The sequence below is a fragment of the Canis lupus genome, chromosome 4 (assembly GCF_003254725.2).
Source record: "Canis lupus dingo isolate Sandy chromosome 4, ASM325472v2, whole genome shotgun sequence".
NCBI classification, from domain to species: Eukaryota; Metazoa; Chordata; class Mammalia; order Carnivora; family Canidae; genus Canis; species Canis lupus.
Window position 1 is genome coordinate 68,993,215 of NC_064246.1, and position 23,837 is coordinate 69,017,051.

Below are 23,837 nucleotides of genomic sequence, written 5' to 3' on the forward strand. Positions count from 1 at the left end.
AAAAAAAGTCGGAGGAGGCAGAGGGTGTGATAGGAGACTCCTGCTGGCTTGGAAGGGGCAGGAGACAAGCCAGGCGCGCTCACAGCCTCCAGGAGTTGAAAAAGGCGGCAGCTCTTCGGGAACCTCCAAGGAAACAACGCAGCCCTGCCCATACCTTGATGCCGGCCCAGCGAGGCCCAGCGAGGCCCAGCGAGGCCCAGCTCAGACTCCTGACCAGAACCGTACGGTGTGCTTTAACTGTGGCTAAGAGCGCTTAAACTAGAGGTGGGCCTTCTCGACAGATTTTGAGTGTGCAGTATTGTTAATTATCGGCATAAAGCGGCACGAGAGGGCAGCCGGGCGGCTCAGCGGTTTAGCGCCGCCTTCGGCCCAGGGCGTGATCCTGGAGACCCGGGATCGAGTCCCGCGTCGGGCTCCCTGCGTGGAGCCTGCTTCTCCCTCTGCCGGTGTCTCTGCCTCTCTCTCTCATGAATAAATAAGTAAAATCTTAAAAAAAGTAACATCTAAATAAAAAAATCTATTTACAAGGGGCTTACGTATAGGCTTCCAGGCCCCCCGTAAAGGGGCCGGATCACATTTCCTCGCATCGGGGTGCAGCAAACTAGAAGCTCCACGTGTGACCCCTTGCACAATTAAATTAAAAACATTTGGGGCAGCCCCGGTGGCGCAGCGGTTTAGCGCCGCCTGCAGCCCAGGGCGTGATCCTGGAGACCCGGGATCGAATCCCACGTCGGGCTCCCGGTGCATGGAGCCTGCTTCTCCCTCTGCCTGTGTCTCTGCCTCTCTCTCTCTCTCTATGAATAAATAAATAAAATATTAAAAAAAAAACAAAAACATTTGACTCTAATTTACTGCAGTCAGGAAAAGAAAAAAACCAAACCAAACCAAACCATTATCCGCCTTTCTCTTTAAGATGCGGCGAGGCCGCGCCGCCGCCCCGCCCCGCCGGGAGAACCAGCGTCCGCCGGAAGCTTGCGGCCCGGGGAGGAGCGCCTGGAGGAGCGCCTGGAGGAGCGGGCCTCTCCCGGGCCGCGTCGCAGGCCCTGCCCGGCGCCCCACCACACGCCGGAAGCGCGCAGTCGGCACGGGGATCCCCAGGTTCCCGCCAGTCGGCGGCCGCAAACCCGCGAGGCGGCGGGAGGGCCGGGGCGCCAGCACACAGGGCCGAGCTCCGGCGTCAGGGCTGCTCTCCGCCCACTCCGACGCGGGGCACCGAAACCCCTATTGGCCCTGCCTGGCTCTGCATCCGCCCCTAGGCCCCACCCACGGTGCCGCTACGGACGTTTGGGGACGGTGCACCGCGCCCCGCCGGAAGTACTTCCCTGGGCGGAAGCTTCTGAGCACGATATAGCGGAAGTGCCTCCTCTTCCGGCCTCTTTGGGGTCTGCCGCGGAAACAAGATGGTGAGTTGGTTCCAATGCTCGTCTGAATCGCCTTCCATCCTCGTCCTCTGCGTCGCGTTCCCTGCCATCCTTAGGGGGCCGGCAAGGTTCCTGAGGGAGGGAGGGGGGGGGCAGGAGAGGGGCACGCGGTGGCCCTCAGGAGGCAGAAGAATGGCTCCTGACTCCCTGAGGAGGCTGAGCCTAACGGCCGTGGAGCAAGAGCCACTCCAGATCCCTTGGTTCTTTTGATCTTTGGAGAAGCCTTGCCCTCGGATGAGAACTGAAGGGAGAAGCGTGGTCGGGGAGCGTTTGGCTCTGTGCGCCAAGGAACTCCTTGGTGGTGAGGCCTGGCGAGGAGCTCTTAGTTGCCGGGGGTCGGGGTAGGTAGGGAAACCGCCACGTTACTTCTCCTTCCGACTTGTCTATTTTTTCTGTCTCCTTCAAAGAACGTAGCGGATTTCAAGATAGAGCAACCCTTGCAGAATGCTTTCGATAATCTGAAATGCTGGTAGTTTCTCTGATGTAGCACTTTAAGAAGTTAGGAACTTCCGCCACAGTTTCAGCTCCGGATTGTCTTAAAAAAATTTTTTTTTTTTATTTGTCTTTCATTTATAATCAGTGGTGTATTTTCCTGAAAACGTCGGGCGATGTATAGAAAGCGCCAGATCTCAAAATTGTGTCTCCCCTTTGCAGACGAAGGGGACGTCATCGTTCGGAAAGCGTCGCAATAAGACGCACACGTTGTGCCGCCGCTGTGGCTCTAAGGCCTACCACCTTCAGAAGTCCACCTGCGGCAAGTGTGGCTACCCTGCCAAGCGGAAGAGAAAGTGTAAGTGGAGCGCTTTTCAGGCCGACCGTGTGAGGTGTTGGGCTGGGTGTCCTTCGCTCGTCGGCGTTGTAGGAACGTGGGCACGGCTTCGGGCGTTAGTTGAGCCTTAACGCAGAAGTGCATCTGTGTGCGGGTGAAGCGGGTTGGAAAAACACGGAAGGCACTCTAACAAGTGTGTTGACCACAGGGCCTAAAATGTACGTGCGGAGGGGCGGGGGTTGCAAATCAGAACCTTCCCTCAATCTGTGTTTCAGATAACTGGAGTGCCAAGGCTAAAAGACGGAATACCACTGGGACCGGTCGAATGAGGCACCTAAAAATTGTATACCGCAGATTCAGGTACAGTGTGTGTGTTTCTGTCGTCTGACTGGTTCTGTGAGCTTGGAGAACAACAGCCTTGTTTATCTGCTGTGAAATAAAGATACTACCCTGGTTGGTGGGGATGACATGTTGGAAGGTTGTGGATTTTTTTTTTTTTTCCTGCTGCCACTGTAACCTTCAGATGAGGTAATCTAGATTTCGTTGATCTCTCAAGGAGCAGTAGTATAAGCTATAAATGTCTAGAGTGTGGTTTGAGCTGGACACCCCAAACTAATGCTGTTTTTTAGGGATAGGTCACATCTCACTTTCGCAGCAAAATTTGTCAAGACAGTAGTGGTGAATGAGGCCTGAGGTCGGGCCTTCACTTTTGTGGTTTCAGGCAAGTCTGCTATAGAAAACCATCTGAGTTGGGGCATTTGTATAGAAATAAAGCTATCTTGCTCTCTTGTTAAAGTCTCTAGAGTTAGAAATGCAGAATTTCAGCTCCAACCTAAATGGAGAGAAACTGCCTTTTGAGGGTGTCAGTCATTTAGATCTCAACGAAGATACTTCTTTGTTGGGGAGGCTGTCCTGTCCTATGTGATGCTTAGTTGAAGCCCTGGCCTTTGCCCCAATTCCAGACTTTTTCATTTTAAAACCTCACAAGGCATCTGGGGGCTTTGTAAACACAACAGACACCCCTAGATGTGTTTGCATGCTGGAGTGACCTTTCTTCTTTGCACTTTAAAAGCATCATACAGTAGTGTGAGCTTAGTGTCAGGGGACTGCCAGTGCCATGTAGGAGGACTTTAAGAGTGTGAACTGAAGCCAGATTAACCTTTTGGTGCTTCAGTTCACAACTCTTTAAGAGGGGGATAGCAGTAACTTTCTTCTTAGGGTGTGTATATATATTAAAGGAGTTAAATGCAAAGCATAGATAAGCAGTTTAGAGAATGTCTGCAATTAAACATGCTCCTTGACTAAAGGAAAGTATTTAGGATCTCTGCCTGACAGCCTGGGGACCCATTTTCACAAATGGGTCTTTTTAACAAGCAGGAGAGCAGTACTGGCCCAGTGATCAGTACAACCAAATAAATGGTTGACTTTTTCTCCAGTTGCAGTTAAGTATATGTCTAAAATGGGTATCCTGAAGCAGAAGTAAATGAAATGTTGCAGCTTATCAATGATGTTGTAAAAATAAATGTCTGAACATATGAATTTGATACTGATTTCAGCATTTAACTGAGATAAGCTCATTGAACTCTGTATTAATAAAATTTGAAATGTATGTATTGTTGAAATAATGGTTTTCATTTTTAACATGATACAGGCATGGATTCCGTGAAGGAACGACACCTAAGCCCAAGAGGGCAGCTGTTGCAGCATCCAGTTCATCTTAAGGATTTCAACGATTAGTCAAAATAAACGTTCTGGTTTTAAAAAGTATCTGGTGTGCTAAGGTATTTTTAATAGCCTTGTAATATCAGTGAATTACCATAGGATTGGAGATGGGACAACTTGATATTAGATTTACTTGTTAAGTGATTGTTCTAGAGCACTATTTTTTTGAACTGGGTTGTGACACTGTTTAAAAAGATAAATAATCAGAATTCCCAGGATTCCTTAAAGTAGACAACACTGGAAGATGATGGGAAAAGAATGCAATATGAGGTAGCACAGCAGAGCTCATGATATATATGGGTATTAAAGATGTTAGAGACGAGCACCTGGTTGGGTCAGAGTAGCTCGATCTCTGGGTCATGAGTTCGAGACCCATGTGGGATGTAGAGTAAATGAAAAAGATTTAAGTAAAACTTTAAAATGGTAGAGTAAGTAAAGCATAATTGCTTTTAGTAACATTCACGTGCTATAGTCTAATGATTTGGGGGAGTGGTCATCATTTCTGTGTGATACCGTTTGGAGTACCATTGAGAACATGAAGGATAGTAATTGCATGAGTTGTTTTGGAAAGGTGGTCTTAACTCATTCTAGTCTCAAATGCTTGTTTGGTATCTAGCATATAGGCTTGTGTGTAATTTAAGATGGCCAGCTAAGTGAGTATCTGAAGTACTTGCTAGCTATGAGTAAAAAATGCGAGTGGGATGGGTTAAGAGAAAGTGTGGGACCTCCTGCAAATACAGTGCATTGAGTATACAGTAAAGGAAAGCCATAGAAACATTTGTAGATGAAGGACAATAAATAGATCCCCAGTAGAATTTCTTTAACCCTCAACTGAGTAAGCATTGATTTTTATTTATTTATTTTTTTTCTGTTAAAAGGGCTCTGAAATTTTTCACCTTTCCCAGTTCTGGTGATTTATTGCCAGTTTTTTGCAGTGAGGAGATGAGGCCAACATAGTTGGACTGCTGAGAGAACAGAGATTAAGTGGATAGAGCACAAGTGTTAGAACAGTTCCCATAAAATAAAGTGGCCAAGCACTAATTGGCAGCTTCCTGTTGATCACAAAGTGACTTGTAAAGGATCTTCATAATCTTCAGTGCCCTGCCAACCTTAACCTTTATTGCACCCTACAATGCTTTCCCAAGCTAAGTCCTGTCCTGTCTTTTTTTTTTTTTTAAGATTGATTTGAGAGTGTGAGCACAGGTATGTCTGAGTAGGAGGAGAGGCAGAGATAAAATCAAGCAGATGCCCTACTGAGTGATCTCAAGACCTGAGATTATGACCTGATCTAAAATTGAGCGGGATGCTTAACTGACCACCTAGGTACCAGCACACAGCCTGCTTTTTTCTTCGGTTCCTAACTCCTCAAGACCACCGCTTACCTTTACTTGTGCAGGAGCCGCTGCTGAGCTAAACAAATAGGGCTTTGGGCTGTGAGACTAGAGTAACGGCTCTACTTCAGGGATGTTAGAGCTTGGTTCCTGGAATTTGGTTGTCATTTGTTAGTATGGTCTTCCTAACTTCTGTGCCTCTGCTCACTGTAAACTGGAGGGCTTATTGTAATTTTCATGGGCTTATGAGCATAGTCAAGTGAAGTTGCTTTTATCATAGTCATAAAGTTAGCAATTAAAGTTTATGAAATTGCTTTTGACCTACAAAAACAGCAATTTTAATACACAGGTGGCCCTTGAACAACAGGTTTGAACTCGAGTCCTTCAATAAATGCAGTATAGTATTAGAAACTTTCCTGATTTTAACATTTTATCTAGCTTTATTGTAAGAACACAGTGTATAATCTACAAAATGTGTGTTAACTGTTAACCTGTAAATTTTAGTCAACAGTAGGACTTAAGTTTTTGAAGAGTAGAAACTTCCATGTGGATATTTGACTGGGGTGTTGGTGCTCCAACATCTGCATTGTTCAAGGTTCAACTGTACTTAGCATTCAGCTGTACTTAGCATTGGTGTGAAGGGTAAAGGAGGCAGATGGGCAGGGATGCATTAACAAGGGTCTGTGTTTACTGAGTGTAAGGTGAGCTTACTTCATTTGCCAGTGCCTGTGGCCTTTAGTACAGAGTAAGTTTGGAAAAGTACTCTGGTGCTATGGTAATTATTCCTGCAGATCATAGAAGGCTCATGGGCCAAATGAACCCACCCTAACCAGCTAAACTGATTTTAAGGCCTAGGGAGAAGCAATGGGAAAGAGATGGGGCTGGGTTAGCACATTCAGAATAGAGTGCAAACGGGTGGATTTGGTTGAGTCCTAGTTTGCAGAAAGTTCATGTCTGATGCATCTAATGAGGTCCTAAGAGTTGATTGAGGTGTGGGCAGTGGATCCTAAGCTGACAGATGTCCCACTTAATTCTATTAATGGTAAGAAGTACACTTGACCCACCTGTAGCTCAGATGCCCTACTGAACAGCTGAGAGATTTATTGGGCAGAGGGTACTCAGGACCAGAGGAGTATCACCAATGTGTTGCTGAGAGGAGATCAGAAATAATCGAGTGCTTCATATCTTGTATTGTTTACTTGGCCCTTTACCTTTTTTTTTTTAAAGATTTTATTTATTCATGAGAGACACAGAGCGAGAAAGAGAGACCGAGACCCAGGCAGAGGGAGAAGCAGGCTCCATGCAGGGAGCCAGACATGGGACTGGATCCCCCCCCGGTCTCCAGGATCACACCCTGGGCTGAAGACGGCGCTTAACTGCTGAGCCACCCAGGCTGCTTTACTTGGCCCTTCAATCACATACTGTGGTTTTTCAGGAGAAAGGGAGAGGGTTGGCAAGAATCTGGACGGGCAAACTGAATAAATCATGAAAGTTTTGAAGTATCATAGCTAAGGAGTTTGGACTTTCACCTGAAGGTAAATGATAAATCATCGAAGGTTTCCAGCCCACAGTGGCACAATTAGTTGTCATTAGCAAGATGTACAAAGTAGTGATGTGGATGTCACAAGTCTTGAAGTTGGAAGATAAGGCAGCAGGTTCTGAAATACGAAATAGTTTGTGAAAATCATAAGGACATGGACTTAAGGTAGTGGCAGTGGGGCTGGCTGCTTTGGGGAGGTCTCTAATGAGAATACCTGAAATTTGAATCAAAGGGAGCTTTTAAGCTATAACCCCCCCGACCCCCACTGGAATTTCCTTCTGTAACATAGGCTTCCTTTGCTGTAACATAAACAAAAATATTGCCTGGAAGAGGACTCTTGGATGATAGGTTTCTGACTAAGGGCAAAGAGGTGGTTTGTACATTTCTCTGTGATGGAGTGGAGTAGAATGGAGGCAAGAGGGAAATACTAAAGTTGGGTTTTGTTGCAATGCCTGTGGAACATCAGGAGGAAGTGCTTAGGAAGAACTGAGTAAACCTGGTGACAGTTGGGGTAGAATATTGGGCTGGAGCTCTACATGGGAAGTAGTAAACATAGAGTTGTGAAAGAACCAATTTTAAGGGTTAGAATGGTGAAGATAATTTACACAGACAGGAAGTGATGGTGAGAGAAGAGGATGCAATTTCTTGACTTGAGGAATTTCAGTCACCATTCTTGACAGTTGAAACTTTGAAAATACACACAAAAAAAAAAGACAATAGCTCCAAGAAAGATTTGGGGAGATATCCATAGACTAGAGAGAGTAGTTCATTATTTGTTAAACGTGTGTGGTAATGTACCTGCTATATGCCAGGCCATTGTTAGAGGTACAGTGGGAACGAAAACACAGTTGAAGTTAACGTTGATTCCAGTGATTGCGGAATTAGCCCATGAAATAGGACAGGGTTGAGTCATACAAAGAAGGTTTTATTTGAGGGGGTAATCACCTGGCTGTGGTTAAGAAAAATGAAGGGTTGTTTTTGTTTTTGTATTTTGAGAATAAAGATCATAAAAGACTTCAGGGGCGCCTGGGTGGCTCAATTGGTTGAATGTCTACCTTTGGCTGAGGTCATGATCCCTGGGTCCAGGGATGGAGCCCTGCATCCAGCTCCCTACTAAGCAGGGAGCTGGTTTCTGCCTCTGCCCCTTCTCCCATCATGTACTTCTCTTTTCCTCTTTTAAGTAAATAAAATCTTTAAAAATAAAGATGTCCAGATTTGGCATAATTTGGGTTGGTGTTTACTTTTTGTAAGCTTTATCTCCGTAAAGTATTGATAATCCAGTTTTCTAAGGATTCAGCACAGATAAGGTAATGAGGAACGAGTTTTAAAAAAAAGTGCTTTGCGAAGGTTACCTGGAAATTCTATAGTTTCCTTTCATTTGTATTGATAATAGTGTGCCCCTTGTCCTGAACCAAATACCAGTTTAGTGACCCGTGTGCTGGAAGCACTTCCAGGTCCAGGAGATAGGTGGGAAATGACAAAAGGACTGCCCTGACGGATTTCAGCTGTGTGTACATAGGCTTGTGTGTGTTGGAGGGTGACTGAACAAGTAAGCAATTTCAGGTAGTGTTAAGTGCTGTGAAGACAAAGATGTGATAGAGAATGTGGAGGTAGGGGACCCTTTAGAAAGGTGGTTCAAAAAAAAAGGTTAAGAAAGCTAAATGGTAAGGAGCCATCCCTACAAAGATAAGAACAGTCATCAGGCAGAGATTATATTCTGCCTTTTTTGAGTTCTGGTTTGGTTGCAAAATTTAGTTTATGTTGAAATTTTGTAATACTGTACATTCGTGTAAGAAAAGCAAAGTAATAGGGTACTGCCTGGTTCAGTTGGTAGAGCATGTGACTTGATCTTGGGATTGTGAGTTTAAGCTTCATGCTGGTTGTAGAGATTACTTAAATAAAACTTTTTAAAAAAGTGTTAAAATTAACGCATGGCGCCTTGTTGGCTCAGTTGGTTAAACATGACTTTTTTTAAGATTTTATTTATTTATTCATGAGAGACACCTAGAGACAGAGACACAGGCAGAGGAGGAAGCAGGCTCCATGCAGGGAGCCCGATGTGGGACTCGATCCCAGGTCTCCAGGACCAAAGGCAGGCACGAAACCACTGAGCCATCCAGGGATCCCTAACATTTGACTCGATTTCTGCTCTGATCATGGTTTCAGGGTAGTGAGATCAATCCCTGCTTGGGGCTCTGCACAGGGCATGGAGCCTGCTTAAGATTCTCTTTCTTCCTCTCACTTTGCCCCTCCCTCTAAAATGAAATAAATAAAAGCTTCCTTGTACAGTAAGGTAGAACAATGTTTTGTCAAGGAAATTCCAATGAAAAAAAGGTTCCTGTGTATGCAAGTGGTTTGTAGAATAGGCATGGTATGTAGATTGAGATAAAAACATAACTATTTTTTGTGTCCTTTCTTTACCCAGTGGGAATATGCTCCAGTGCCCCAGGATGAAGACTTGGTCTGATCCATATATTTTTAGAGCATTCGCAAATAATAAACAGTAATTTCTAGTCGTGATTAGTTTTAAAAGTTTTATTTCAATAAGTAAAATATCCAATCCTGTGTAATAAGTCAAAACTCAAAAATGACGTAACTCCCTTCTTCCAGCTTGGGCTTCCTTTGGGCTAGATGCCAGCAGTGGAGGAGGAGGTATGGTCCCTTTGCTCACCTGTACACTCTGGGGCTTGTAAGCTGCAATTTTACCCCTCTCCTCGACCTAGCAGAGGATTAAGCTGACTTTTACTCTCTTGGGCTCTTATAATACCTCTTTGGAGATTCCCTACTGAGTTCCCTCTCCTATAGTTCCCATCTCACTTCACAATTGTCTTTTGTGACTTCTTCCTTGCTCCTAGTATCCAGACTCTTTCTTGTAGGGTTCTCTGTACCTGAGGGCCCTATTGGCAGGATCCAAAACTATCCCCTGCTGTCTTCCCTGCGTGGTACACATTTGGTCCACAGGAAACATTGCCACATTCCTGACCTGACCAAATTCTGAAGTGCAGCAGGCCTCTCCTGGCACGCCACCAAAACAGTTGCAGGAAACACATTTCAAAGTTCTCTGAGTGGTTCTTTTGAAGTTTCCTTCACCAGGTTTAGAGCTAGAAGGCAGCAATCCCCTTTTTTCAAGAAAGTTGGATTAAATACTTAAAGCTCTCTTCAAAGGAATTTCTTTGCCAATCTCTCCTTTGTATCCCTCTTATATCAAGGATCTCAGGATTCTAAAAGCTATGACCGGGTCTTTGGAGATATTTTCTTGGGGGATGGGGTGGGGAATATGTGCCTAATTTTAGTAGTTCCCTGAGGCAAGAAAAGTCCTATTCTGATAGAATTTATATTTATAGAGCTCTGTAAATAAACATCCAATAAATGTAAAAAGTACTTGGTTTGCCCTTAAAAATGCTTACAATGGTTTGTGAACTCCTGAGTGTTATATAAAGAAAGTAAGTCCTTTAGAGGAGAGGTCTTTAAAAAAGACAACTGGTAAAATTATCAGGAAAAGGTCCAGCTTCCCTAAGTTAAGAGTAGAGATGTTATATAGGTGGCTGAGGGTTAAGCATATGATATTATGCCAGGTGGTATTTCAGGAACGTAACTATCTTAGGCAAATGGGAGGAAGGGAGGGTGGCATAAGATGCAGCCACCTCAGGATGGAGAAGGCATAGTCAGGGCAGAAACTGTTTATGGTCCCTGTGCCACAGAAGAGCAGCCCTCAGGGAAGCAGCAGCTCCCCAGGAGAGGAGACAGGAAGCAAGAAGCCTCAGAGAGAAGCACTGTCCAATTAAGGATGGCTCTGGGGAGAGAAACCTCTGGGAACATAGACCTTGAGGGAGCACATCATGGCAAACTGTGAACACTGTGCTTTTACAGTTGCAGGAGACTTGAGATGGCAAATTTGACTTTATTTTGGAGAGGAGAAAACTATAGCACAGGTTATTTGTTAAAGGTATATATTTTCTTCGGTAATAAAAATTCCAACAACTTGAGTGTTGTTGGAATGCATTCCTTTAAAAAGACATTGCATAAATTAAATGGAAGATTACTTTTGTAGAAAATTTGTCTTCATTAAATGGAATCCTGACTCATTTGTGGCCTGTATGTACAGCCAAGGGCTAATCACATGTCATAAAGTACAGAGATCTAAGATACTATTCACATACATAATTTTAGCATTAGGTTAACTCATTTAAAAGGTAACCGTAAGCCTTCTTCCAACAATCTTGATCAGAGCAAATCGGCTCTTTTCTGATCCACTCCCTTTCTAGAAGTGTTGTGAGAGAATATATTTATTGAGTAAAATCCCCAACAGTTAAATTTTTGAACAATTTAAAAATTTTGAATAAATTTCATATGCATTAAGGAGATAGCTTTTAAAGTGAGTAGATTAACTATTGATAGATTTTTTTTTAAAGATTTTATTTATTCATGAGAGAGGCGGAGACATAAGCAGAGGGAGAGGCAGGCCATCTGGGTGCCCAACTATATACATAGATTTAAAGGCAGTATCACACACATTCTCCCTTCTGGATTCTTCTCAATGTCTTTTTTTTTTTTTTTTTTTTCTTTTCAATGTTTTGAGTTTAGACTATGCTAAATTCTGTAAGATGCAAGCAAAGGCTTTCAGTATTTGCAAAATTAAGAAAACTTCACTTGCTGTACTGAAACCTGGTGGTTTATTACATGAATAACAACATGCAGAGTATAAAATATAAACATCTAGGAAAAACAGTTGGTACATCAGGCTTCAGGAGGACAGAAACCACACAATAATTTGAACAGGAATCATTTAATGTAAGGGATTGGGGTAATGAAGGATTGAACAGTAAAAATGAAACAACTATAGGAAGAGTGAAACAAGGACAGGCCCTACCCTTAGAAGCTGAGATAGAGCACTAAAGGAAAAGGCCTCCCTACATCTGGAGTTGAGATCCAGATGTCAGAAGGTAGAGCATAGCTCACTGGATGTTGAACTGTCTTGCTGCTGGGACTTCCCTGGAAAGCCCAGAGGGATGCTGATGGGAAAGTCATTCATGGAGAGGTACACTGCCCAACAGCCTTCTGCAGTGAAACTGCCTGAAGGAGCTCTGAGGGAGGTTTCTGGTCATTAGGCACCTGTGGCCAGTGCAGGAGCCTGATTGCAGACATAGCCTCTCTCTGAAGTTTACCAAGAATCATTTTATTTTTAAAGATGTTATTTTTAACTAATCTCTACACTCCACGTGGGGTTTGAACTCACAACTCTAAAATTAAGAGTCTCATGCTATACCAACTGAGCTAGCCAGGTGCGCTCAGCTCAGAGCTCTTTGTCAGATTCAACCTGAGGTAAAATTTGTGCTGAGTTGGCCAGTATAAATATATATAAAATATGGTAGACAATTGTTGTCTAATAGAAATATGTGAACCACATATGCAAACCATGTATGTAGTTTTAAATTTTCTAGCTGTCACATTTGAAAATGTAAAAAGGGCACCTTGCTAATTCAATCGGTAGAGTATATAACCCAACCTGCAGGTCATGAATTCAAGCCTCATGTTGGATGTGAGATTATTTAAAAAAAAAAAAAAAAAAAGTAATTTAACATTTTTTAAAGAGTATGTCCAACATCATTTACCATATAATCAGTATAAAACTGGAGATATTTTTCATTCTTTTTTTATACCAAGCCTTCAAAATACAATGTGTATGTTCTACTTTCTGCACATCTCTGTTCAGATGTCACATTTCAAATGCTCAATAGCTTTATGTGGCTAGGGGTTACCCTATTTGGTAGCATGAACGTCGACATCAAGTTTAGCATTTTGGGATTGAATGATCATTTGGTAAAGTTACCTTGATCAAAAAAAGTGCTGCATCCACCATATAAAATATAAAGATAAAATCAAAACACAAAAGTTAATAGCTTTTAGGTCAATTTACCCAGCTGGTAAACCCAGCTTTTTACCTGTAAAATGGCAAAAAGAGTTGTACCTACCTCATGTTTGTTGCACAAATTGTTGCTATGAGAACAAAATGAGATAGGTCATATAAGGTACCAGCACAGTGCCTGGCACATGGTAAGAGTTTGGTAAATGTTAGTGTTCATTATTACTATGTATGTGTCATTCCTAGATAAGGGTATCAATTTGATAGTAGTAAGAAGATAGAAAGAACCCTATAAAGATATGTATGTTGGTGAATCCACCACAGTCAATGATCTATTTATATGCTATAGCAATGTAGGCTCAGAAATTTGACTTTATCAGAACAATGAAGGTGGCTTATCTCTCAGGTAAAGCTTATATTAACAGAGTAACCAAGATTACTATATATCCAGTAAACTTTTTAACAACATTCTGTATACAAAGATAAACTGAACACTGTCTTTGTGCCTAGGCATTTGGGGATACATCGATGAACTAAGGGGAAGGAGAAAAGTGGTCATGGATAAGCCCAAGTCATGTTTAAACAAAATGACAGTCAACTCTTATTATCCAAGTAGGGGTAATAATTCCCCATTTGGGAATTATTTCTGATTGAAGATCTACAGCTACTTGGTGAGGATTTGATCCAAAGGCAGAGGGAGTAGGAAAGATGATGGTGAAATGCCTACCGCATGAGCTCAGGTTAAATCTCAAGGTCATTTTCCATCTACTCAACTTCACCACCACTGCACGCACTTCACCTGCCTCCATGGTTAATCAGCAAACTGATTAATCCACCTAGGTAATCAAAAATTGTTTGAAAATTGGCTTCCAACTAATCCAAAGTATAACTGTCAAACAGGGAGAGTGCTCTGAAAGGCTTGACAAAAACTTCTTTTTTTTAATTTAAAGATTTATTTTTATTTATTTATGATAGACAGAGAGAGAGAGAGGGGCAGAGACACAGGCAGAGGGAGAAGCAGGCTCCATGCCGGGAGCCTGACGTGGGACTCGATCCTGGGACTCCAGGATCGCGCCTTGGGCCAAAGGCAGGCGCGAAACTGCTGAGCCACCCAGGGACCCCCGACAAACACTTTAGCTCTGAAAGAACATTATCTTTCTATTCTTGAGAAAGCACCTTACCATAGCTCACATGAACTAACCAGAAAAGGAGGCAGGAAATCCTTCCTTTAACAGAGTTAGTAGGCTGAAAGACTGTTTAACATCAGATGCAGTGCCTTGGAACACAGCCAAGATAGTCTAGTTAATTACATTCTAAGTAAGGCTAGCCAAGTGGGTCTGGACATTCTCAATTCTAAACATGTATACTAACCAAGCATTATCACAAGGGCACAAAGTTCATGCCCATGGGCATTAGTCATTGCATTATTTATTATATATTTTTAAAAACCTAAATCCCCTAAGTAGAGGTTGAGTTAAATAAATTATAGTACATTCTTACGATAGTAATGCAATTGTTAAAAAAAAAAAAAGATGACTTTTATTTTTTAAAAAAGATTTTATTTATTCATGAAAGATCGAGCTAGAGAGACAGAGGCAGAGGGAGAAGCAGGTTCCATGCAAGGAGCTTGATGTAGGACTCGATCCCGGGACCCGGGATCACAACCAGAGCCAAAGGCAAGCGCTCAACTGCTGAGCCACTCAGGCGTCCCCCCAAAAGAGATGCTTTTTATTAAATGTAAATCACACTTCAATGAACTTGCTTAAAAAGGATGAGAAGCCCGGGTGGCTCAGTGGTTTAGCGCCACCTTCAGCCCAGGGCGTGATCCTGGAGACCAGGGATCGAGCCCCATGTCAGGCTCCCTGTGTGGAGCCTGCTTCTCCCTCTCTCTGTGTGTGTGTCTGTGTGTGTGTGTGTCTCGTGAATAAATAAATAAAATCTTTAAAAAAATAAAAAGGAAAGAAGACAATGGAGCAATGCCTTCAAAATTCTCAAGTAAATTCTTTACAACTTAAAACCCTATATCCAACCAAACTACGAAGTGTAAGGGTAGGATAAAGACATTTCAAGCACATAAGCTCTCAGAAAAATTCACTTCCCGGAGTTTTTCTCATAAAGCTACTGGTGGGATACATTTCACCAAAACCAGGAAAAAGAAAAGCAAAAATGGACCAAGAAGGGGAAACCATGGTATACGTGAGACAACAAATCCAACACAAGAGAAGGTTAAAGGGACTCTTGAGGAAGATAGTGAAGGGGGATTCTCAAGTGATAACTCTGATACAGGTGTACAAGGCAAATAAGAAAGATCTAGGAGAGTCATGTGCAAGAAGATCAAACTGATAATGCATATCATGTTTTAATGTCTTAAGAGATTTTAGACAATTGGTAGAATTGGGTTGCATCAATGATAAACACATAGAAAACTAAGTAAAAAATATGACAAAGTATGAATACCTCCTGTATATCATATACTTCAAGCATTTTAATGTTGAGAAAAGATTTTAGATAATTGGTAGAAAGTTTGGGTTGAATTTATAAGTACATAGATCTAAACAAGTAAAAAACACGACATAGTATTAGTTCCAGACAAAACAAAGTCTTCTATTAAAGGTCAATTATATGTAATTGAATAAGACACCTAGAAGATTCTCTAAGTCAGAATTTCATAGTCAAATAATCTAGAACCATTTCAGTAAAAATAAAATATACTAGACTTAGAACAATTCCTAACACAAAGAAAATAAAATTCCCACATAAAACCAAAAGCATCTTAATTTCTGAAATTAAAAGTTTTACACATTTGATAATGTACTTGAATTTAATTGTATTTATGTAAGAGAAATAATAGATACAAAGAATGGGAGAATTAAGTTATTTCATGAACTGATTATATATGTAAGGAAAAATATTCTTTACTGAAACAAAACAAAATCAGGTCTTTAACTCTTTTCTTGCTTATATAATCTATTAGTTATTAAGGAAACCACCAAAGCTAAATAACTGTCTGTCTACCTATCTATAGATAGGTAGATACATTTGATACATTTAACATACCTTTTAGCAAAGCTGTACCATTATCAGATTCTTTTTAAAAGTACAAAATATTTTAAAGTATCTGAAGCCATTTTAGAATGGAGACCAATCTTAAATTTTATTTATTTTTTCAAAGATTTGATTTTATTTATTTATGAGAGACAGAGAGACAGAGGCAGAGAGGGAGGCAGAGGCAGAGGGAGAAGCAGGCTCCCCGCAGAGCAGGGAGCCCGACATGGAGCTTGATCCCAGGACCCTGGGATCATGACCTGAGTCAGAGGCAGATGCTTACCTGACTGAACCATCCAGGCGCCCCTTAAATGTTTAAATACTGTATCTTTTCCTTATTTCAAAAGCATTTAAGGGTGACAGAAAAGACAGAAATGAACCTTAAATGGTTATTGCTAAGGGAAAGAAGCCAGTCTGAAAAGACTCCATGCTGTATGATTCCAATTAAGTAGACATTCTGAAAAAGGCAAAATGATAAGAGACAGGAAAAAGAGGACAGAGTTGAACATGTGAAGCACGGGATTTTTAGGGTGGTGAAAATATTCTGACCCATAATAGCAGACAGATGGCATTGAACAGTTGTCAAAATCCGTAGAACTTTACAGTGGGACGTGAACCTGAAGGTATGCAGATTTTAAAAAGTCAGTTGCAAGGCTGTGGTGTAAGGCCTAATATTAAGGTTCAATATTATATATTGTTGCCTTGACATCTGGTAATATTGAGAGGGCCTGAAAAGGCATAGCTATAAGTTCCCCTCCCCTTTCTGCTCCCACAGTTAAGTTTCTATAGCCAAACAACCCTCCTTACCAAAAGGCCAGGCATAGTTAGTGCTAATTCTTGAGTAGTGAGTTCAGTTCCCTGTCAGCATGTACAATTATTCAAGTAACTAGTCACGTTCTTCACAAGAACCAGGAGGGAACCCACCCTATTGATACTACAAATCCTGCCTTTTGAACCCACTGGTTGGTTGTTCTGTTCCTGATGGCAACCCCTGTTAGTATGTGACCAAGAGACCACTGCTGATGGTCCTCTGTTTGGTGGTGTGCATTTGGCCATCCGCATGACCCTAGGAGGGAATTCCTCCCTCAGCAACATGGTACATAAGAGATTAAAGCAAAAATTGGGGCATTCCAGAGCAGAATGCAGATTGTGACAACATAATCTATTGGTATTATACTACGTAAAACGTCCTCACTGAAGAGGGTGGAGGGCAAAGGTGCTTACCTAAAGAAATGGTGAAGTCCAGATTAGCACTTGGAAATGAGGGAGTCTATAAAACTAAAGACAAAAGGAACTGCACAGTTGTTATCCACAGAGGTAGGGTTAACAATTCTATTTCCATAAATACATCTGCTACTCTAAGCAATTAAGGAAAGGATTGTTAGATAATGGAAGCTAGGTTTCTTGCTGTTGGAGTGGGAGTTTAAAGATAAGCAAAGGAAAGAGACAAGGATAACCTATGTAGTGATGGACTAGAGTTGGTTATATAAAATCATGTTTAGCTATTACAGATAGGGGCAGTTGTACATATAGCAATATTTAGAGATATGGGTATATTGATAGTATACACACATATATTTTCTTGCTCTGTCAGCTGAGAGAGTCTAGAAGCAATGACACTTCAAACACCAAATCTTGGATTCTAATACTGCTCTCCAATAAAAGTAAGCAGGATACCTTGGAGAAATGGCTGATCCTAGCCCTGGAGCAGGAAATAATACAAGATGATTCTGGAACATCTTGTAGTACCAGAAAGTAAGGAAGTGCTAAACAAAAACACAATAAAAATGACATTGATGAAGGTATGTCAAAAGGATACAGGAGCCAACTAAGAAAGCATCCACTGATCAAAGCTGGAACAATTTATTGCTCAAATTGCAATATTTGAATTGCAAGGGAATTGGATTATAACCCAGTTATAATAACCTGAAGGGAGAATTGGATTATAACCCAGCTATAAAATAAACATTCATGAATCTACACTGCTGTAAATAAATGATTGAATAAATGGGAGAGAAGAAGCAAAACTGTGAAAAATTCTAAATAACTTACGTAGATAGCATACCCTAAAGGCAGGGGAGCATAACTCTCCAATCCTTAAGTGTGGGCTGTGGTTAGTGATTTCCTTCTATAGAATACAGAAAAGAATACAGTATGGAAAAAAGGAAAAAAAGAGTAAGTCTATAGTAGAGAAACCCGACAAACACGACCTCTGGCAGGTAATTAAGGTCAACACCAACAGTGATAAACCATGTACGTAAGTATGAACCCTTGATATAAGATTAAAATGGACCATTGTCTGTGTTCCTCCTCCCAAACCACTAACAATCAGTCTAGCCATGAGAAAAACATCAAATTCCAAAAGAGAGGCAGTCTACAAAATACCTGACCAATACACCTCAATACTGTCAAGATCATTAAAACCAGGAATACCCGAGGAATTCTCATAGCCAAGAGGATCCTACAGGGGCATGATAACTAAATGCAATGTGGTCCTGGAACAGAAAAAGGAAATTTGGTAAAAATTATGGAAATTGGAATGAAGTGTGGACTTCAGTTAATGATAATATATCAATATTGGTTCATTGATTGTTACAAATGTACCACAGAATGTAAGGTATTGATAACAGTAGAAACTGGCTGTGGAGTACATAAGAACTCTGTACTATCTTCACATCTTTTCTGTAATGCTAAAGCTGTTCTAAAAAATACTAAAAAAGGGCAGCCCCGGTAGCTTAGCGGTTTAGCACCGCCTTCAGCCCGGGGCCAGATCCTGGAGACCAGGGATCCAGTCCCACATCAGGCTCCCTGCATGGAGCCTGCTTCTTCCTCTCCTGTGTCTCTGCCTCTCTCCCTCCCTCTCTCTCATGAATAAATAAATAAAATCTTAAAAAAAAAAAACAACAAGGCATCGGAAGAGGATGGTGGGGGGCACCTGGGTGACACAGTTGGTTAAGAGTCTAGCACTTGATTTCAGCTCAGGTCATGACCTTATGGTATTGATATCAAGCTCCACATCAGATGCTGCACTGAGCATGGGGCCTGCTTGAGATTCTCTCTCCTTCTGCCCCTCCACCGCTCATGCCTTCTCTCTTAAGAAAAAAAAAAAGGATCTGGAAAGCTTAAAGAGTAATATTTCCCTTAAAGTAAATAAGGGAGCTTGGGCAAGCTGAAGTGAAGAGGCTTTGCATGTCTGTTTCTTACAGCATCTCTTCCAGTTTACAATACACCCCTCCACTGAGGACAGGACAGCAGCCCAGACCAGAGGGAGCTAAGCCAGGCAGCTGCATAGGAGTCAGTCTGTAAGGGATACTATACATCTCTGAGGTGCCAAATTATCACTCAAATTTGTATTTACCTGAACTCTTCCTGGAAAGGGGTAGTGAAAAAGAACCACTTTGCTAAATTACTTGTGGTGAGATAAGAGCTCCCCGGCTACAGAAAACCAGCTTAGATTGAATGTGTGCTTAGATGGCCTGCTGATCGCAGTCTAAGAAATGAGGGTCTAGTAACATCAGTGTCTTTGCTCCCTGGAAAAATGCTCTGCAATCCTCTATTTTGTGCCTTTCCACTTAGATAAATGTCAAACCACAAAAAAAATTTTTAAAGATTTTTTTTTTTAAGTAACCTCTGCATTCAACATAAGGCTCATATTCATGACCCTGAGATCAAAAGTTGCACACTCTTCTGACTGAGCCAGGAAGGCACTCCAATGTTGAACAAAGTTTTAAATCATATTGTTTTGGTGCGCCTGGGTGGCTCAGTTGGTGGGGTGTCTGCCTTCTGCTCAGGTCATGATCCCAGGGTCCTGGGATCCAGTCCCACCCACATCAGGCTCCCTGTTCAGTGGGGAGTCTGCTTCTCCCTCTACCACTCTCCCTTGCTTGTGATCTCTCTCTCTCTTAAATGAATAAATAAAATCTTAAAAAAAAAAAAAAAAAAAGAATATTGGGATGCCTGGGTGGCTCAGCGGTTGAGTGCCTGCCTTTGGCCCAGGGTGTGATCCTGGAGTCCCAGGATCGAGTCCCACATTAGGCTCCCTGCATGGAGCCTGCTTCTCCCTCTGTCTGTGTCTCTGCCTCTGTGTGTCTCTTATGAATAAATAAATAAAATCTTAAAAAAAAAAAAAGAATATTGTTTTGAAGGGAACCAAACTGCTGGTCTGAATGGAGAGACAAATTATTAGCCCATTCAAGGTATCCAAGCATTTATCAGCTCCTTGTATTACCAATTGAGTAAAAGCAAGACTAATAGCAACCAGAAACAGGACAGTCCAATTACTTTTCTCTCCATATAGTCTCAAGGACATTGTTTCCTTTAGCTGATAGGAACAGGGCAGCAAAGTTGTTACATTTTTTGTTGAAGGAATACACCTTCTGCTGCTGATCATGGATAGGTCTACATGCCTGATACTCAGAGAATCAACTGGGAGATGGGTAGGGTTGATGTTTTCTCATTAATAGGAAGTAAGCCAACCAGGATCAACCAGCCACTTGTACATAGAGATGGGCCAAGGGAGTCCTCGCAGACAGTGCTAAGATTTTCCCTAGAAAACAGTTCTAGGCCTATGTCTAGAAGGATAATTGAAGCTAAAGAGTGTCATCATGAGAGGGTTCTAAACATTTTTTTTTTTTTTGCCTAAAAAGCTTTTTTTTTTTTTTTTTTTTAAAGATTTGATTTATTCATTAGAGACACAGATTGAGGCAGAGACATAGGCAGAGGGAGGAGACACAGGCTCCCTGCAGGAGCCTGATGCGGGACTCGATCCTAAAACTCTAGGATCATGTCCTGAGCTGAAGGCAGACACTCAACTGCTGAGCCATACAGCATCCCTTGCCTAAAAAGTTTCTAATTAGGAGTTAGGAACCATCTAGTTAAATAGAGGAAAATAGTTCACAAATTTTTATCACTAACATCTTGGAAGCTTCTAATATAAACTGTTCTTTTTTCTGTCTCTTCCATAGGCTTATATTGCTTCTGGACTCTTCTAATTATCCATATTCTCCAAGTAAATCTTCTATTCTTGGATCCCTTAATGCACTACTTAATCTGCCATTTGTATGGTGATGACACCCAATCTGTATCTCTGGGCTGACCTTTCTTTGGAGTAATAGACCTGTATTACTAGTATCACCCTGGATATCCTTATCTGAATGTCTTTTAGATGCCCTAATGTTACAAGTAGAATTCATTATTTCTATTGAACCTCTATTCCCCATTCTCCCAAAAATCCCTCCAGAGGTCGAGAGGTAAGTAAGATTTCTTCCTCACCCTCTCTGTCCACACCAATCTCTGGTGTTGCTAATTCCATGTCTATTTGAAATTTTTCTTCTTTATACATAGTACCTGTCTCATCATTTCATTACCAGTTCTCCTGTTTTATCACCACTTTGGTCTTGCTCTTTTCCAAACCATCCTCCACAATGAATTCAGAGTTTAATTTTTTTTTCTAACAGTTAAACACTTTTTGACTCTATGATATATGCATAAGGTTCAAAACCAAAAAGTTAAGAAGTGTAAATACGGGAAAGTCTGCCCACCTGACTTCTTGATCACCATTTTCCCTTACCAAAGGCACCCATAGCCATCAATTTCTTTAGTAAAAGTAATTCTAAAATGCACCTACTTCATATCTTCTGTGGTTCATCACTCCATAACGTCCAAATTGAGAAGTACATATGAGGATTTTTCAGGATTTACTGTTTGTCTTTTGTTTCTTCTAACAAATCCCTCTGTACATCCAGATTTCATCCCCTGTATCTACTTTGTTTTCCCTGAAAAGCCTAAGGCTTCTTTCCCTCTGTGATTTTGCATATGCTCTTCCCTCTGCCTGGGATGCCTTGTTCCCCATGTTTTCCCACACCCTGTGCCATCCTTCATTGAGTACAGTGCAATACCCCTTGCCCTTCCCCTATATTCAAGTTGAAGCTTTATGGACCTCCACAGATAAAGGTTATGCCTTCCCTTCACGAAACCCCTTTTAAAGAACCATAGAGTGGGGCACCTGGCTCGCTCAGTTGGGGGAGCATGCAACTCTTGATCTTGGGGTTGTGAGTTTGAGCTCCATTTTGTAGAGATTAAAAATAAAATCTTTAAAAAAAGGACCATACATATGTCTTTATTGTAGCACCTAGGACATTGCTTTGCCATGTTGAAAGCAGTATTGTGTTCCTTTGTCTTTTGAGTCCTTAGAGTCTAGCAAACTAATACCTACTTTTTAAATAAATATTTAATATTAGTTACAGTGTAACTACAACTAAGGTAAGACCATATTAGGCTGCATTAATAGAAGTATAGTGCTCAGAATTTTTAGTTCTGGACACCATATTTAGAGAGAGAGAGAGAGAGAGAGAGAGACTGAAGAAGTGTAATATCCACCTGTCAGTGTACGGTTCACTAACACTGTGATGGCCTTAATAAGAAAAGACCAAGAGAATGCACAGCTCTCATAGGATCCCTGAAGGGCCGGAGGGGAAACAGCTGACAACTACTTAACTTCCTCCTGAAACGCAAGGTTCTCCAACAGGGTGTTGGGTCATTGTGGTATGTCTTCATCAGTGCTGAGATGTACTGCAACTTATTTGTACTTATAAAAGCTGAACTACTGAAATCTGAAAACAGTTTACCTTTCCCCTCCCTCCTAAATTAGTGTGGAATCAAGGTCGCTTCTGTAAAGTCACTCCTGCCCACTTACATTCCAATCTACTTGGCTTGAGAAAGGGGTAGAGTTACAACAGATGGGTCTGGAAACTGGGTGTAAACCAATTTGCTTATCTTCACTTCTAACCCGGGAGAATGTTGAGCATGTGAATACTATCTGAGTAGGAGGAAATAGAGAACAGTCATCCTAGACTATGAGCTCCTCCAGGGTAAGAGATTCCTCCATGAATTTTCATTTTGTATTTATCTACAGGGTCCGGCAGTGTTTGAAGAAGAAATGAGCGAGGGTTTGAGGATGGATCAATGCGAGGATGAAAGAAAAGAGAGGGTGCAAGAAAATGTGACCAAAACTTGAATGAAGGAAAGAGAAAAAGCAAGCGATTAAAGAAGGCTTATTTACCTTCTTAGAAATTGTTAACTGAATTCAGTTTTTAATCATAAGGAAAAAAAAAAACCAGCAATAAAAGCTGTTTAAATAGAGACTATGGAAGACCAGATAAGGTGACCTCTAAGTTCCCAGTCAAGCCTTTTTGATCCAAGATTCTACGTTTTATTTCCCCAGTAATGCCTTTGAGTGAATGGTAGCATTTAATGAATATATATTAAATAAAACTATAATCTAAAATATTAGAACAGAAACAAACATGTTTCTGTTAAAAAAAAAACCCATATAATTTTCTTAATTGGGTTTTCATAGTTTCGTGAAGAGATTGCCCATTGATTTGCAAAATGCAGCTTCAGTTTGCTCCTTTGTAAAATGTTTTGTGGCTTAACCACACAGGACTGAGGTACCTTGTGATTCTTTTTTCTTTTAGGTTAAAAGAAATAACAGAACTTTGCTAGGTTGAACTCTAGACATGATGCAGATTTAAAGTAATTTAAGATGATACTTCAGGGTAAGGAATTAAAGTTTTTCTTTTTCTAAGAGAATCCAGTAATCTATTTCCGCTTTGTAGAGATCCAAGATGCCTGAGATGCAGAAACTCAGGAGGCAACAAGTAAAGATGAAGAGACCACAGAGCAAAAACAGTTACCACTGCCCACTCCCCAAGTATGTTAGTAATCAGACTTCTTAACTTTATGGCCCTTCAGAATATGTGCAGTCCATAATACATCAGAAACTGATTATCCAGGGCTAGTTGTAACTGTTGATGTAATTCTAAACTCAAGCTTTTGCTTCTCTTGCAGTACTTAATGCATGTTATTTTGCTTTCATAAACAGAATATAACAGTCAGACGAGCTGGGTAACTTTGATTAGGTACAAAAAGGATAATACTTTTAGTCTTACTTTTTTATATTATTTTCTCGATGGGTTCAACTCTGCCCATTGACACTGGCCCAAACGCTATCACACTGCAAAACTGAGATCGTATCTTGTTTTTTTGGACACTTCACTTTGCTCACGTCAGTGGAATTCAACTGAGTAGTGAACTGGCTTAAACATTTAACACAGGGACGCCTGGGAGGCTCAGCGGTTGAGCACCT

General features: G+C 41.4%; 2 protein-coding genes, 1 long non-coding RNA gene and 1 other non-coding gene across 4 annotated transcripts in view; 3 read left to right on the forward strand and 1 right to left on the reverse strand.

The window, feature by feature from the left end:
* The window catches only part of CARD6 (caspase recruitment domain family member 6), a 40,350-nt gene that overhangs the window by 16,007 nt on the left and 506 nt on the right, over positions 1–23,837 (reverse strand). The gene's annotated exons all lie outside the window — the stretch shown is intronic.
* RPL37 (ribosomal protein L37) lies at positions 943–3,957 on the forward strand. Its single transcript, XM_025436315.3, has 4 exons — positions 943–1,403; positions 2,076–2,211; positions 2,466–2,550; positions 3,842–3,957. The coding sequence occupies exons 1-4, from the start codon at positions 1,401–1,403 to the stop codon at positions 3,909–3,911; spliced, it is 294 nt and encodes a 97-aa protein (XP_025292100.1). The 5' UTR covers positions 943–1,400; the 3' UTR covers positions 3,912–3,957.
* On the forward strand, positions 3,686–3,765 carry LOC112652865 (small nucleolar RNA SNORD72). The gene has a single exon (XR_003131778.1). It is a non-coding gene; the product is annotated as a small nucleolar RNA SNORD72 (small nucleolar RNA).
* Positions 15,994–22,851, forward strand: LOC112652684 (uncharacterized). The gene is made up of 2 exons (XR_003131632.3): positions 15,994–17,008; positions 22,605–22,851. It is a non-coding gene; the product is annotated as an uncharacterized LOC112652684 (long non-coding RNA).

What these genes read in the sequence shown, in the direction of transcription:
- RPL37 (XM_025436315.3), top strand. An exon ending in TGCCAAGCGGAAGAGAAAGT is followed by an intron (nt 2,212 to 2,465) that starts GTAAGTGGAGCG and finishes TCTGTGTTTCAG; the next exon opens with ATAACTGGAGTGCCAAGGCT. An exon ending in ATTGTATACCGCAGATTCAG is followed by an intron (nt 2,551 to 3,841) that starts GTACAGTGTGTG and finishes AACATGATACAG; the next exon opens with GCATGGATTCCGTGAAGGAA.